The 16736-nt window shown below is 34.6% G+C and overlaps 3 protein-coding genes and 2 non-coding genes across 7 annotated transcripts in view; 3 read left to right on the forward strand and 2 right to left on the reverse strand.

The window, feature by feature from the left end:
• The window catches only part of LOC128858919 (dynamin), a 66540-nt gene extending 62333 nt beyond the window's left edge, over positions 1 to 4207 (reverse strand). For 2 of the 3 annotated variants that reach the window (XM_054095501.1, XM_054095500.1), the window contains exons 1-2: positions 3972 to 4207; positions 2650 to 3447 (exon numbers count right to left, since the gene is read on the reverse strand). In XM_054095501.1, the coding sequence (XP_053951476.1) occupies positions 2650 to 2795 (146 nt within the window). In that variant the 5' untranslated portion in view covers positions 2796 to 3447; positions 3972 to 4207. The remainder of the gene's footprint in view (positions 1 to 2649; positions 3448 to 3971) is intronic. The other variant, XM_054095502.1, reaches the window with a different exon arrangement.
• Positions 4208 to 6318: 2111 nt separating this feature from the next.
• Positions 6319 to 7504, forward strand: LOC128858921 (60S acidic ribosomal protein P2). Its single transcript, XM_054095504.1, has 3 exons — positions 6319 to 6429; positions 6712 to 7127; positions 7317 to 7504. Exon 2 carries the CDS (start codon positions 6713 to 6715, stop codon positions 7052 to 7054), a length of 342 nt encoding a protein of 113 aa, XP_053951479.1. The 5' UTR covers positions 6319 to 6429; position 6712; the 3' UTR covers positions 7055 to 7127; positions 7317 to 7504.
• On the forward strand, positions 7167 to 7249 carry LOC128859412 (small nucleolar RNA Me28S-Am982). Its single transcript, XR_008454152.1, has one exon. It is a non-coding gene; the product is annotated as a small nucleolar RNA Me28S-Am982 (small nucleolar RNA).
• Positions 7505 to 7890: 386 nt separating the features above from the next.
• On the forward strand, positions 7891 to 7969 carry LOC128859413 (small nucleolar RNA Me28S-Am982). The gene has a single exon (XR_008454153.1). It is a non-coding gene; the product is annotated as a small nucleolar RNA Me28S-Am982 (small nucleolar RNA).
• A 193-nt stretch (positions 7970 to 8162) lies between these two features.
• LOC128858920 (uncharacterized) lies at positions 8163 to 9654 on the reverse strand. The gene has a single exon (XM_054095503.1). It carries the CDS (start codon positions 9516 to 9518, stop codon positions 8310 to 8312), a length of 1209 nt encoding a protein of 402 aa, XP_053951478.1. The 5' UTR covers positions 9519 to 9654; the 3' UTR covers positions 8163 to 8309.
• Between the last annotated feature and the right edge of the window lie 7082 nt (positions 9655 to 16736).

Raw genomic sequence — 16736 nt, forward strand, 5'->3', positions numbered from 1 at the left:
ATGTATTGACAGCAATCCTAAAATTTACGCATGTAGCAACGCAGCAAGGACAGCAACGCAAAAGTCGTCAGTCTGATAACGGAATAGTGTAAAAATCGCAATGATGCGGAGGAGTTTGAGAGAATGAGAGAACTCAGCGTCCAATAGAAAAACCAATTGCATTTTCATTGCATCGATTTACTCTCTTTCCTCTCTCTTTCTCACTCTTTTGTCGGATGCGTGCTCGCTCGCACTTTCCTTCACACTACCATGACCTTTTGGTCAGCTGATAGTGCGCATTCGCTGCAAACACCCCCTTTGGCATTTGAATTTTTTTATTTTTGATGTTTCTGATTTTGTTGCTATTGTTCTGGCTGCAGCGCTCCCCCACAACACTTTTGGTAATTTTTGTTACTGTTTTCACTAAAGTTCACTTGTACTTATTTGTAAATTTATGTTGCGTATAAATACTCCCCCCTTTTTTGTTTTTTTTTCGGTTCAATTTTATTTCATTGAATTTTTGTAGCAAATTCGTTAACTAGTTTACACTTTACGAGAAGTACGTTTGTAGTTTTGCGATGTCAATATTGTTTTTCTCTTATATTAACGTACTTCCCATGGGTCGTGTTGTTGTAAATGCCTGTAGGAATCACAACGCATATAGTAAGTATTAATGAGCATTAGGTTAATTGAATCTGAGTCAGCGCAATGGGTACTACTCTGTATTACAAAAATAAAAATAAGAAAAACCAAAGTAACTACAAATACATAAAAACAAAAATATCAGACAGTCGATAACGCTATGTCATTACATTACAATTAATTGACATGAGTGGGTGGATTGGAAAATTGGACGAATGTGTGTGTACGTATATACATATAAGTAAGCGGGACTTAGTAAGCCAAATAATTGGGGTAAATGTTAAAATAATATAAGGACGAGGGAAGCGAAAGATAAGGAAAACAAAAAAGAAACGTACACTGATGAGAATATAGAGCAAATTAGACGAAAGGGCAGTGATTATTCGATTTTGAAGAGTGTTCGGATGCACGAAACGGAACTCCTAGTACTTAGAATATATAAATATTCAATGGCAACTACACGAACAAGGTTCAAGCCCTTCTTGATGGCGGAAGAAATACCAATAAAATATTAGTATGCCACATAAAGAGGCACTCAACCTACAACAGTTACCAATCGAACACTCCCTTCAATATTTACCGAACTGCGAGCCGCATTTGGTAGGAAATTGTGATAATAATCGCGACGCGACATTAAGTGGCATCAATAAACATATCGATAATGTCAAGCGCTAGAGCGTACAAAGAGCGCTAGTAACTTGAATAATATTTAGGGTCATAACGGTATACAGTAAGACGGTTACTTTCGCACTTAATCCACTGTCAATTTGCAGGTCAACTGGTAAAAAGTGTTAAATATAATTTTGCCTACTATTTAATTTTTTTTTTTTCAATTTGAATTTTGAAACGCACAATATATTTAAAACAATGTTAATGTTTAAAACCAGGGAAAGAATTAAATAAAAACTCAAAATTAAAACTATGAGCTGCTCTATGGGTGTTAGAGCAGTGAAGCTTCAAAATCTTATTAACAAAAAAGTCAAACCAAAAAACAAGCTATGGATACCAAAAATAGTATGGTTGGTGGTCAAACCAACGAATTTTAACAATAACTACTCCAACAAAACAATAGTCACTGCCAAAGAAGACACGTACTAAACATCAAACTTTGGTATGTGTATAGGCATAGAATCAGAAAATATTGAAATTCTTGCGTGGAGCGTGGAGAGAACATGAAAAAAGCAGAGGCGTAAAATTATGCGTACGAAGAGTTATACAAAAGAACAGAGAAAGTTAGAAAAAATTTTCAATTAAAAAAAATTTAATAGTACGAAAAAAAGCAATACATGAAATCTTGCATATTTAATACTCTTCAGGTTAGCTAAAAGAATATGTACATATATATACATACAAACATGAATAAGAGCACGAATGCTAAAATTCGATGCCGTCAATCATTTAAGAACATAACTAAAAGCATTTTTTTATTTTTTTAGTTATCAGCAACATTGAAAAACACTCTTGTAAGTTTTAAATAAGCACTCAAGTGTACACAAAATGGTTCCAAATAAACGTAAATTCAAATGTCGAGACATTGATTTTTCCACATCTTCAGTTTTTGCGCTTCCGTTTACTGCTTTCGCTACAGCTAGCAGGCAGCACAATTCCCTGCAGCCAGTTAAGAGGAAGAATGAGCTATAATAAAAATGGAAAAATAAAAGCTAAGTTGAACAAATTGCAGTACAAGGTGGTCCATGAACCATGAGGTGGTCGCCGCTGTAGAAGGAAAAAGAAGGCACCTACACAAGAGGTTGCGCATGGCACCTCTTCGCCACAAGAGGTATTGTTGCATACATACACGCAAATGTAGCTATGTCTGTACTATGTGACAGTTATTTTGACAATCTTCCTCGCTACTAAACCATTCAACCAAAAACCACCCAACTATCTGACAGTATCCTACATGACCCATGGAGCACAGCCAAAATCATTGATTATTCAAATATGTAAAAAAAAAAAAACTTGTACATATTTTTGTGTGTGAGGGTATTATGTGTTATCTCGTAATATATATGTATATACACTTACTTGCCAACGAAATTCTCCAATACAGAACTCTTTCCGGCGGATTGACCGCCTACGACGGCAATCTGTGGCAGATCAAGCTGCATATGCACGCCCAATTGCGTGAATGCATCTTGAAGCTTATTTACAATCGGAATTAATTGTTCCATTTTGCTGCTGGTTGTGCTACTTGGGCCGCTGCTGCCCTGACTGGAATGGTGGCTGCCTTACGGCCACTGATTACTGCGTGTCTACGGCTGTGCGTTATATCGAGTTTCTTGCTGTTGTTGTTTTATCTAACTCAATTAAAATGTGTACCTATTAAATGTATGCGTTTTTTTTTTAATTAACACTTAAATTTCAGTAAATTTCTAACACCATACTGGGGTGTCCAGAAATTTTCGCACACACTGCACAAGCGATTACGCTTATACTGCGCCCACTTTTTTCTTGACAATTTTTTCCTCCTTCGATATCTACACTATTTGTCACTAGCAATACACCACGCGTAATTCTGTACACTCCACCGCCTCAACACGACAATGTTCACTAGTTTTCTATATTAGTTAGTTAATTTTTATTAAAATTTTAATTTTCAACTCTTTTTCATGGAATTATTGGAGAAAAAATTATACGTTCTTTCCTCACATTCACTTCTTTGGTATCTATCACGATTTCGATTCGCCCTCGACTGATTTCGATTTTTCGTTCCTTGCTTTGTTGTGCCTTTTATTTTACCATTCGTTGTCGTCCGTTAATTCTACTTCTGCTGCTTCTTCTTATCTTGACATTTTTAACGAATTCGTGTACATGAAGTAATTTCTGATAAATAAGACAATGCAGAAGAGATAAAATGACATTAAAATTAGAGAAAACAAAAAAAAAAAATACTTGTCAAGAAGTGTCAGAACGAAAGTGACACGACACACAGGAAAAAATGCAACTAGAAGAAAAGCAATTGGGAATTAGCAACAAAAGCCGAGAAAAACACAAACAAGTGTCATGTATAGACTTGAGCAGATACTTAGGAACAAAATGTCAAGATTGCGAAAAAATTAACAGTAAACAGTTGCTAATTACTAATTCGCTGTTATCTAGTGCTGATTCATTTAAACAGCTCAGCTGCCGACAAACCCTTTTGCGTTACCCCCCCCCCCTTCAGAACCAATTCCAAGGGTGTACAGAAACAACTATCTTTAGACATTTTTATAAAAATATTTTGTAATAAATTAATTTCGCGTTCAATTTGCTCAATTTTTGGATATGCCTTGGCTATGCTAATAACACTTGCACTCTTATATTGGAAATTAAGTTCTCATCGCGACAAAGCACGTATTTACCGTTACCTATACATAACACTTCAACGGAACAGTCTAATTGGAATGTGGAAGTTTTTTTTTATTCATCAATGCTACGTCACTATAAAATGCTCCTTTTAAGCAATAACTGTTTTTAATCTAATTTATTTTCACTGCAATTTAAGCGTTTTCTAAATACGTTTACATAGAAAAATTTATCAGCTTACAAATAGTAGAGCAGAAAATCAACAACTGAGCAAACTCGACAGCGAATAGTGTTACCAGTCTATTTTCATAAATAGGCGGTACTGCCAGATGTGTTTTTAAAAAATTGCGAAATAAATATAAGTGTATTTGGAATAATATTTAAAGAACTTGAAAAATTGTCAAGCAATAGTCTAATCTTTAAGAGAATACTTCGTGACCCTAACTTAACTATATCTCTCCTCTCTGATCTTCTGTTCTTGATTTTTTCGCATACTTTTGAATTTCACAGCAATAGGAAGACAAGAGCCGATTTTATCAATTCATTCCGGATGTAAAAAGAAATAATAGAATTAAATGTCACCAAGCGAGAATGAGTTATCTTCTGTAGCTGTTTAAAAGCACGTTTACATATACGGCGATTAGCAACAAATTCACAAGAATTAACCTCCCTGTTCTCATGTGGCCAAGGTGGATTTAATAAGGTGACAGCATTCACCCAGCTGAATTTTTCGCTGTATGTATGGCATACGTCAAAATGATATGCTTTGTTTGTATGTATTGGTATGTCTACATTCGTATGTTTACATTTGCTTGCTGATCTTGACATGATGCCTGCACCAAACGCAACAACAAATACATGTAGGGTTTTACTTATATGTGTTTGCTGTCACCTGTAATAAATTCGCCTTGCATGTGGCAGATTACCTGCTAAGTTGACAATCAGCTGATAAGACTGCTTTGAAAAATTTTCTTCATAGAAATTAATTTGGTGGAATATTTTAGTGTTTTTGGTTAACGATTATTAACGATATGAAGAAAAGACAAGGAGACGCAATAGTTAATTTAATTGCGCATTTTGCTGCTAGTAATAGACAGTTGGGGGAAATCCGTAAACGACTTTTACCGAGGATTTAAAAAAAAGTATGGCAGCAAGTCACTCGAATTTCAAAATTAGATTTTATAATAGCAATAACAGGCCAAAGCGTCTATGGACACACGTTTTTTCTGTAATATTGACGTTACTCCTTATAAATATATAAAGGATTTTTCAGTAAGAGCGCTTCAACTTTTGAACTTTTTTGAATAAAACACAAACGGTTTGACTTTTTTAACTAATTTTTTTTTATTATCGAGTTTGAACACATACATTTAAGTATGAAATTCGATTTCTTTTGCATGACCACCGCGTGCACGTTTTACGAAGTCCAATCGTTGAACCCAATTTTCGACCACTCTTTTGCATATCGTTGCTCAAGTGTGTAGCGTTCCATGATGAAATGTATACTAATGAAGTTTATAAATTACAAGCGAAAAATAAAAAATATTGCGTCGTTCGCCCTCCCTATCGGAAAAAAGTTGAAGCGCACCTATTGAACAACCCTATACATATATGCATAACTGGCCCTTTCTCCTTCTTAGGTGTGTTGCCGAGCTCCCTTCTGTATGTGGCATGCGTGTTGTTTTTTCCACAAATTGAGGGACCTACAATTTTGGTATTTCACAGAGCTTCGAACCTACGTACTTCGAATTCCGAATGATAGTCGCGCGCCAAGTCACTCGGCTACACCGGCTTCCATTTACATTCCTTACATACGTAATAATAATCATCGATAACACAGAAAACACAGGGTTGTACGGGAAAGGTATCTTTATCACCTAAGATTATTTAATAATCTCGTATTTCGGTATAGAAATTTTGTATGAAATCTCGCTTATTTTATTTATATTTTTATTTTTAAGCCCACTTTTTAATTACGGATGGGGAGTTAAGCTTGAAAAAAAAGAAAGTCTAGGTATACGTGAATCTATTGTAAATTTGTGGAAATTAACAAATCGTCTTGACACTCATGTAGAACTTACTAGGACAATTTTTCCATTGGTTCCATTTGCTGCTGCTCTGTACTTTTTCTTTGGTCACATGTCTCATCGTGCACTATTTCAGAATCAAACCAGAAACACTCTGGGGATTTGATAGATAATTCCAGTGTAGTAAATCCCAATCGCAGTTATCTTATCCAATTTATAAGATACAGTATCAACAACTTTTCTTTGACAAAAAACATCCAATATAACGATCAGAACTAACATCAAACGCTTCGTGTTTCTTTATTCATATCAATTAGAAACAATGCAGCCCTGTGCGGCAGTAATAGCTGAAGTTGTTGTTCAGTGGATTTTCAGCGGAAGTGGCCTATAAGTGACAACTAGTTGACAGAGGTCTTTTCGTTCTAAAGCTTTTAAACGAAAGTTGTATTTTCTTGTGCTGTTAACGTTTCGTGTCGATAAAAAGGACTTAAAAGTAAGTAGAAACTATAAATTGGGGAACACACGTGAACACAATTAATGGTGCATAATGTTTAAGTGAAATTAGTTCATTTAAATGCCTGATGTTAAAGATTTTAAATGATTGGAAAAATAACTTGAGATGTAGTAGGTCCAATACTTCAACATACAGTTGTTGGTATGTGCGTGCTAAGTTTTTGCTTATACATATTTGCAAGTTTGTTGATTTTAAGCATTTATTATTATTTTTAAGCATTTATTATTATTTTTAAGCATTTATTATTATTTTTATTTGCAGAATGCGTTACGTAGCTGCATACCTTTTGGCTGCTCTTGGCGGTGCCGAAAACCCCAAAAATGCTGATCTTGAGAAGATCCTTAGCTCTGTCGGTATTGAAGTTGACTCGGAACGCCTCTCCAAGGTGATCAAAGAATTGAATGGAAAGTCTATTGAAGAACTGATTGCTCAGGGTCGCGAGAAACTCTCGTCCATGCCTGCTGGTGGTGCTGTAGCTGCCGCTGCTGCGCCAGCTGCTGGTGCTGCTGATGCCGGTGCCGACAAGAAGGAAGCCAAGAAAGAAGAGAAGAAGGAAGAATCGGAATCTGAGGACGACGATATGGGCTTCGGTCTCTTCGAATAAGCTACTAATTATTTTTAAAGGGGTCTGCCGGCAGCCGCTAGTGCAACATAATAAAAAAACGTGCAAAAACTTGGTGAGTAATTTAAAAATACTATTTCCGCAGTATTTAGAAATAACATGATGAACAAAACTTCTCACCATCTTTCGACTGAGCATAAACGTTGATGTCACATAAGTTTTTAACTGATTGAATACGACATTTAATGTTTTATTTAGTTTTTGATATTTGTTAGCTATAATCGTTTTTTTGTTTTAATTACAGGTTACCGCTCAAGTTTCAATCAACGGCATCAGCATGGGGAGGGTTTAAAATCAATGAGAAATTCCGTAAAGACAAACTAAGATTTGTTTTTTTCTTTGGAGACTTGCAATTTAACAAACCTATACAACAAAGTTGAATTTTATTTCTATGAAATAAAAGAAAGTAAAGTTTTTACACGTTTAAACAAACGGTTTTATTTGCTCTACGCATGTGGGTGGTAGAAAATTAGTGGTTAAAAACGTATTTTGTAGATTGCATCTACTTAAAAGTCTATTTTGAATTTCTGTATCTAAATTTTATAAACAAATTGTTTAGGTGGAGATTCGCGTGTTTGTATTACTTTTGGGAGGAATATATTTTCAATTTATTTTTATTTGACCGCACGTTTTCGTACATTAATTGTTGACGTAGTAACGGAGGTGCCAGTGGAGCAAGGAAACTAAAAAGAGAATAATTGCGGCCCCTAACATACATGTTCGCTCGGATAAGCTGTTCATTTAGAAAGGATCTGCTTGGCAGTCGAACAATTGCGGAGGTGAGTAAATGCTGAAATGATTGCACGATTGAAAATTTATTTGGATGATGAACTAAACTTTCACCATCTTTCGACTGAGAAAAACGTTGATTGTCAAATAAGTTTATAACTGATTAAATATATAATTTGAAATGCTTTAGTTTAGCCAAGTGCGCATTGCAGTAAATTTTTTTTTATTTTCAGGTTACTGTACAACAGAGGAAACGGGTGATTGAAATAACAAAAAAAAAAATATTTGTAAAAAAAACCTTTTTTGAAAATTTTGAATTTCATTCAAATAAAACATTTTTTATTAAATTAAAAAATAATTTTTATTTTAATATTAAGTAAACAGTTAACAATTTTTAATATAAAGACTAACCAATTTTTTTAACTAAATAAATTTATAGACACGCATACATACCTACATACATATGTATGCCTACGGTTAAATACACTAACTTATAGGAAAACAGTTTTTATTTCTTATTGGGCTCGCTCTTGTCATCATCTTCATATAAATAATCTTCAGCCTCAAGCAATTTGCGCTGTGTCGGTGTAAGCACCGCATCTGCCGCTGCTTCTGCAGTCATTTGCTCCGCACGCTCATCTATCCATTCCAACGCACGATCGTGCCGTTTGCGTTCTGGCGTACTTTTACGTTCACATCGTTTAGCTAAAAATTTCTCAAAACCTTCTGCCTGTGCTGCTGCAGCAGCGAGCTTTTGTTGAACGCGCTCAAGTGATTCACTAGGCCCCGCCATCTCACTATCAGTCATATTTGTCTTTTGTGTATGCTGTTCCCAAGCCTGTTGAGATTTGCGCATTTTTGTCATTAGCTTAGACATAATATGGCGATGATCTAGGCCAAGCACGTCATGACGCATTTCTGGGAAGTGCTCTTCTTCTGCTTCTCCATCAACGTTTTCATTTAAATCCAATACGTGTTTGCCATAAAACTCACGCTGCATCATATTTGCCAGCAAATTGTAATTCGTATGCTCCACTCCTTCGCGCGCAACCACCTCATCACCAGCGCCGACTTCCTCTGGGCTGCTCAAATCTATGGTGCGCAATAACTGCTCCACTTGGGCGATATTTGCTAGTTTTTTCTCACGCGCAAATTGTACGCGCGGCACTTCGCTCATTAGCATTAATTGCGACAGTTCATGGCGCAAGATGCCAGCGCAACGTTGCAATTCCGTTTCAAGTAGCGCATCGTTTAGTGGTACACCACTACCCAACCAATATACGTTAATGCATGCAAAATCCGGTGAGATTTTTACGCGCGTTACTTGCAAACCGCGTCCTAAAACAGCCTCAGAGGCTTCGCCAGTTGCCAGCAAATCTGTTATGTGTTTCATAAACAATTTATTCAGCACAACCATGCGACGTGTGGTATTCTTGCCAGCTGTGGGTTTTGCAATATAGGCGCTGTTAAACATTTCCGCCTTGTGTTGTCTAATTGAATTGGATGTATTGCCATCACTATTGGGATACCAACGTTTTTTGCTACCCGATATGCGCTGACCGACAAGTTTACTCATTACCTTGCTCTGAAATTTTATACTATCGGCCTTTGCATAAGTAGCGCCCTTGCAAGCGGTCGAAAAGCGAGCGTGTCCTTTTGAGCCATTCCATTCAACGTGCAAAAGGTGGTGATTGCAGCGATGCACATTTCGTAACATGGCGGCAATAGCGCAGCACGAATTTGCAGCAAAAATTGGTTAATATATACAATTTTCACGTTTTTGGCAATTTGTTCAAACGAGCTGCACCGAAAAACTGTTTTTGTTTATATTTTACTCAGCGTTGCAATTAATTCATGAGCAGCAGGGTTGCATTCAAAATAATTTTAAATGAGACGTGTTGCCGTAAGTTCATACAAACTTGTTAAATTACCATAATAAGAAAATTTTTATATTAAAAATTATAAATTTTAAACAAAAAAATGTATATATGCAAATAATCTCAATATTTGCTATATTAGCCATAAAAAAAACTTATATATTTTGTGAAACCATAAATCACCTATAGTATTATAGGTGAAAAGATGCTGCCTATAGAGCCACGCTGCGATCGGGCGCAACGCGAGCCATGTGGGATCGCTACAGAGAGATAAGAAAGGAAGAGAGACGTATTATCCGACAGAAGAAGCGAAAGGCCGAAATACGTGAGTGCGAGGAGCTTGAGATGCTGGCCGATAGAAACAACGCCCGAAAATTCTAGCAGAAATTCCGGGGTCTTACAGAAGGTTTCAAGACCGGGGCGTTTTCCTGTAAGAACAAAGACGGCGATCTGGTGACTGACGTCCAGAGCATGATTAAATTATGGAGGGAACCATGGCGGCGAGGAGCTGGTAAGGTGCATGCATCAGCTCCTATGCAAAATATGGTCGAATGAAAGCATGCCAGCCGATTGGAATTTAAGTGTGCTCTGCCCAATCCATAAGAAGGGGGATCCTGCAACCTGTGCCAATTACCGTGGGATTAGTCTTTTAAATATCGCCTATAAGGTTCTAGCCAGCGTATTGTGTGAAAGGCTGCAGCCCACCGTCAACCAACTGATTGGACCTTATCAGTGTGGCTTTAGACCTGGAAAGTCTACCATCGACCAAATATTTACAATACGCCAAATCTTGGAAAAGGCCCACGAAAGGAGAATCGACACACACCATCTTTTCGTCAATTTCAAAGCGGCAAAAAGGTACGCCGCGATGTCTAAATTTGGTATCCCCACAAAACTAATACGGCTTTTCAAGATGACGTTGCTCAACACCAGCAGCGCCGTCAGAATTGGGAAGGACCTCTCCGAGCCGTTTGATACTAAACGAGGTTTCAGACAGGGTGACTCGCTGTCGTGTGACTTCTTTAACCTAATGTTGGAGAGCATGGTACGAGCCGCAGAACTTAATCGCTCAGGCACAATATTTTATAAGAGCGTTATAATTTCGAGGTTGTAAAGGACTTCGTTTATTTAGGAACCAGCATTAACACCGATAACAATGTCACCCTTGAAATCCAACGTAGAATCTCTCTTGCCAACAAGTGTTACTTTGGACTAAATAGGCAAATGAGTAGTAAAGTCCTCTCTGGACGAACAAAACTAACACTCTATAAGGCTCTCATCTCTCTTCCGTCCTAACGTATGGCGCAGAACCTGGACGATGACAACATCCGATGAAGCGACGCTTGGAATGTTTGAGAGAAAGATTTTTGGACCTTTACACGTTGGCAACGGCGAATATCGTAGGCGATGGAACTATGAGCTGTATGAGCTTTACGACGACATAGACATAGCGCAGGGAATAAAGATCCAGCGGCTACGTTGGCTGGGTCATGTCGTCCGAATGGATACAAACGCTCCGGCTTTGAAAGTATTCGATGCGGTACCAGGTGGTGGTAGTAGAGGAAGAGGAAGGCCTTCTCTGCGTTGGAAAGATCAGGTGGAGAAGGACTTGGCTTCACTTGGTGTGTCCAATTGGCGCCGGTTAGCACGAGAAAGAAACGAGTCGCTTTGTTGAACTCGGCCAAAATCGCGTAAGCGGTTATCGCGTCAATTAAGAAGAAGAAGGTGTTTATCATACCGCGTAATAACTATTTTAAATAATATATTTTAAACTTATTTTAGCAAATATGTATGTTTTAAACATTTGCATGGGACGATTTATTTCCAATTTTATTACGCGGTATTGCAAATTTCATTTCATTTTGCATGCAGCCATAATATGCATTTGCAGGTTAGGTTAGGTATATCCGACTGATCTGAATAGATCTCTCATAGACCACAAGTGTTAGCAGCGTTAGAGACGTGTTAACGGGTTAGGGGTAGTCAGAATTTTGAAAAAAATTTAATTTTTTTTGCATTTTCTTAAAGTGAAAATTTGAAGTGAATCCGAAAAATACTTTTCGAGTTATTCAACTATTTACAAAGGGCGCTCGGGCGCTCCGGAATCGATAGCAAAACTAATGCGTTTTTCTCAAATCTATGTTCTTTGAAATGGTGATCACTGTAACTTACAAACCGCTTGGGAGATTTCAATAAAATTTATACTGCTTTTAAAAAACATAAAAAACTCGTGCGTGATCGAAGAATTCTTTTTTCTTTCAAAAATTGCTAAAGTCAAGTCGAAACATGATGTATTTATTAATGCAATGTTTTTATTTTTGTAAAATAAAGCAATTGGCTAGCAAAAAAAAAATTATTGAAAATGATCAAAAAACTCTGAAAGTTTTCAATATTGCCATTGCCATTTATTTTACATATTTTATATTTATTACACTCTGCTTGTATATTTTTAAATAATAAAATATTTTTTATACGTATTTTACAGTATTTTTGTCATTGTCATGAGAATTTATGCATGTTGTATGTACACATAGTTTTTCGAAATTCACTTAAATTTAATAATTTAAGGTATATATTTTTTTTTAACACGCACTACGCTATTTATTATAATTTTTCCATAACAATTGGATGTGTGTTTGCTTGATTGTATTTGAAGTGCATACGTATTTTTGTTTTGTTTATTATTTATTATTTTATTTATTATTACGCCCATTCTCAGACTGACAAAATTTTTCGAATTAGCGAAAATAAAAATAAACAAATATTTTGTATAAAAATTGTATATTTTAAGAGGCATTTAGTTATATCTGTTTCCAGCTTAACCAAGGTAAAAATTTAAATTTTAAAAATTCACCAAAGTTTAAAAATTCACCACAGTTCAATTACCATTGAAAAACTGCCCAAAAACACGACATCAAAGTTTACTTAAATTTTTGAGCCCCGATTAAATGTTTTTTTAGTTAGTTTCACAAAATAGTATAGTATTTTTTTCTAATTTTAACTGGATTAAATTTCTCCTTATTTTTTATTGCTATTTAATGTGAATTTTGCCTATATTCATTTAATACCTCAAGTTAACGGGTAAAATAATCGGGTTTCCTTTGAATTTGTCAAAATAGCGAATGTATTTTATTAATATATTTTCTGGTTTTTTCTGTTAGTGAATTTCTTTATATCTTTTATATAGTTTTAACTGTAAAATAAAATCTCTACTTTAATACACTATATACATACATTTATTTTTTGTTAACTTACTAATATCAATTTAAAAACTATATTCGTACAAACAACTTTTTTATCTTACTGCAGCGTTGAATTCTTATGACATTTTGTAATGCTTTTTCTAAAGAGTGATTTTTCGAAAAACGAATAGTAACATATCCCGAAAACATTTTTTATATCAATATATTCTAGGTTTTTCAAAAAATAAAAATAAATAATAGGCGAATCTATTAATGGTGGTGTTGGTAAATCAGCTGATTTGTTTTTTTCTTTCTTTCTCTGTGTCCATGCAGCTGTCAGCACAGAATAAAACAAGGCGAACTAGTTTTTTGTTTTCTACTTCGCCGTGGCAATCAAACGTACAACACATTGATGTTGGTCTAGTGCCACCACCTTCAATAAATGCGCCTTGGAAATATTTCGTTCGAGACATTTCTGACGTTTTATGCTAGGTATTGTCATGAAAAGAGAAAACATGCAAGCGTAAATTACAAATGTTATGACTGGTTGGTATTATGAAATAAAAGCTAATATCTAAAACATTTTTAATTACTAACAAAAAACTTATTTTTATTATTTTGAAAATCAATATATGGTAATATGAGGGTATGTGTATAAAAATCAGTTCGGTTTTAACATTAATATGGCAATAAAAATGAATAAAATATATCTATATCGTATTTTAAAGGAATTGAACTTGAAAGCTTATTTTATAGTAACCAAGCTAAGAAAATTTTAGGAAATATGTATCCATGAACTTCACAAATAAAAAAAAAGAAACTTGCTTTGAGTGACAGTTTCACAGTACCAGCTTAACCTCTTAAACTCTTCAGGCAAAGTTTAGACGTTCAATCATAACGCGTCAACTTAGGTGTAGCTTGAAAATGCAACACTGTTAAATTTGAAAATCTTGCACTAGGCGTATAAACTTTGCGGAAGTAAGCAAAATAATAAAAAAAATATTTTAAGTTTTTTACCACAATATCACCTAAACCAAAAACTTACTCCCAAATCATTATATTTGTTTATGTATTTATAAGTGGGTCTGAGATCTACGAATTTAGACACACTCGCCTTTTTTCACTTACTTTATGAGTAAAAATGTAGAGGAGTGAAGCGATGTGGAGAACTTTTTCAGTATTAGATAGTAAAAGAAATAATTTTTTTTTCTATCAGAAATTATGCAGCCGTTGGCGAGAGAAGTTATTGTACTGGACATTAACATAATGAGTCAAATTAAATATATATATGGGGCATTCTTCGCCAACCGGACACCCCCATCTGCCCAGAACAGTTATTATAAAAAAAATTTTTCCCTATGCCGAAATAAAAGCTTATGTCATGTACTTTAATTTGTCATGTGGCACTTTTTAAATATTCAAGATGGACGACGAATATTGACATGATGCTCGGGGGTTTCTGGGTTCGCTGCTGAATATAAATATTGAAGGAAATTGCTGAAATTGGAATTTTTTTTTTCATAATACAGGATTTTTTTCACAGTAAAACTTTTTTTTCTTCTGGAGAATTGGAAAATCTTTTAATAATCACTTCCTTTTTGTTTGAGATTTGGAAGGAATGGCTTTTTAGTATTTCTGGTACTGGTGCTGCAGACTCGAATCTTTTGTTAAGCTTCCAACATATTTGTCAATATTCGTCGTCCATCTTGAATATTTAAAAAGTGCCACATGACAAATTAAAGTACATGACATAAGCTTTTATTTCGGCATAGGGAAACATTTTTTTTTATTAAAACTGTTCTGGGCAGATGGGGGTGTCCGGTTGGCGAAGAATGCCCCATATATAAATAAATTTCAAAATATTAATAAAAATGCCTACTTAAGGCGAATTGACATAGACGCTCAAATTTCGTAGTGTCTAATCAAAGTCCATAAATGCGCATATTAATCACTAACGGGAAGCTGAAACAATTTGTAATTTGACTAGACCAAGACTGTGTCTAAATTCGCCTTTAGGAAGCAAGCTATTCATCAGCCTATTGATACGTATCAAACACGTGAATGTTAAAAATAATTTTTTTTTATTATTTTGTCACTTAGCGATTGCCAAAAGCTGTTTAGTTTTGGGGATTTTTTCAGTTGTACACATGCTATTTTGTCTTTACGAGTACTTCCAAGGCGAAACTATTAAAAATGCTACCGGTAAATCAGCTGATTTGTCTTTGTTTTTCTTTCGCCGTGTCCATGCGGCTGTCAGCACAGAATGAAACAAGGCGAATTCATTCTTTGTTTTCTATTTTGCCAATATTTTGCTTTGGCAATCAAACGTACAAAACATTGTGGTTTGTCTAGTGCCGCCACCGTCTTGAGTACTTCGCTTTACCGTTACTTTACTTACATACGTATTATTCATAAATATAAGTTCTCGATTAGACACATACATAAATACAAATATGTATACGTTTGTAGTCGTAAATATAAATATACGTACTTAATATAGGAAACCTATGGAACTGAAGCATATGATAGCTAACCATTATGAAGCGCACATGTACTAGTGGAGATGAAAGCAGAATTTTAGAAATATATAGTATATAAAATATTAAATTTCAAAAATAAAAATAAAATAAATTTTTTTCATTCGTCTTATAATATGTGTTCAAAGCTTTAAGTACTACACATAATGAGTATGTATTATGGGCTTAAGCGGCCCAGCATGTCTTAGTTTACATAAAAAAATTTGAATTTTCGAAAGTCAGAAGTGGAATACTAAAAATTTAATGCAAAAAAAAAAAACAATTTACATATAAATTGCTGCCTGTTATCAGTGTTAGATACACATATTGTGAACGTCTTATAAATAAAAAATATATGGGTACTTTTTCTCAAAAATAGGCCTCCTCTTTCGGCCAAGTGTTAGTAAGTGGCGAATAGATGAAGCAATTGGGATAAGTAAACATATCTTGGCAGCGCTGGAATAGAGCTGCTTAAAATTACATTTGTTTGTAAAATAGTGAATTATACCAGTTTTATGAGGTATAACCAAGAATTACAGAGAAACAAATTGCGAAGAAAAAGAAGAACACGAGTGGGCGAAAGTTATGGGCAAGCAAGCACAGGAAATTATATGCACACACACATACTTTCTAACCATGGCGTCTTCCGCATTTTTTTTTTCCTTAGTCACTCCTCTCAGAGCATAGGTCTTGCGTTGGTTTCGTTAATCTGTTTTGATTTCTGACAGGGTAGGTTATTAGCCTGTCGCATAAAAACTGCATTTGGAGGCTTTATATTTATATGTGCTTTCACAATTTAATGCACGGCACTTCATTTTGATTAGTTTAATTCGTTTAAATCTCACAAATCACAATATTACCAACTTATAATAACTTTGTTGTTGAGAGATAGAGATAGAGAGAGGCCTAATATAAAAAAGAACTGTAGACGATATACATATATACAAAAAAAAAAAAAAAAAAAATAAATACAAAAAAATAATAATAAAAAAAAAAAAAATAATAATAAATGAAAATAAAAAACAAAAAGAGCAAAAAAAATATAATATACAATAAATAAAAAAAGGAAAAACATTAATAAAAAGAAAAAAAAAATATGTATGTATAAAAAAAAAATATAAAAAACTAACTAAGACTAAGTATTCAAATAAAAGTTGAGAAAGCATGTTACAAAAAATTTATATATGTATATATATTTAAAATACTGTTTTTCCTACACAAACACATAGAACGCTTCTTCATCGGTGTCTAAGCTGAAGCTTAAAACTATTTAATTAATTCTATAGTCTTCTATCATTAACAAAAAAATAAATAAATGCAATCGTTTTATTTTGTGCAAAAATTAAAATTTTTAAATTTA

The sequence above is a fragment of the Anastrepha ludens genome, chromosome 3 (genome assembly GCF_028408465.1).
Source record: "Anastrepha ludens isolate Willacy chromosome 3, idAnaLude1.1, whole genome shotgun sequence".
In the NCBI taxonomy this organism is placed as follows: Eukaryota; Metazoa; Arthropoda; class Insecta; order Diptera; family Tephritidae; genus Anastrepha; species Anastrepha ludens.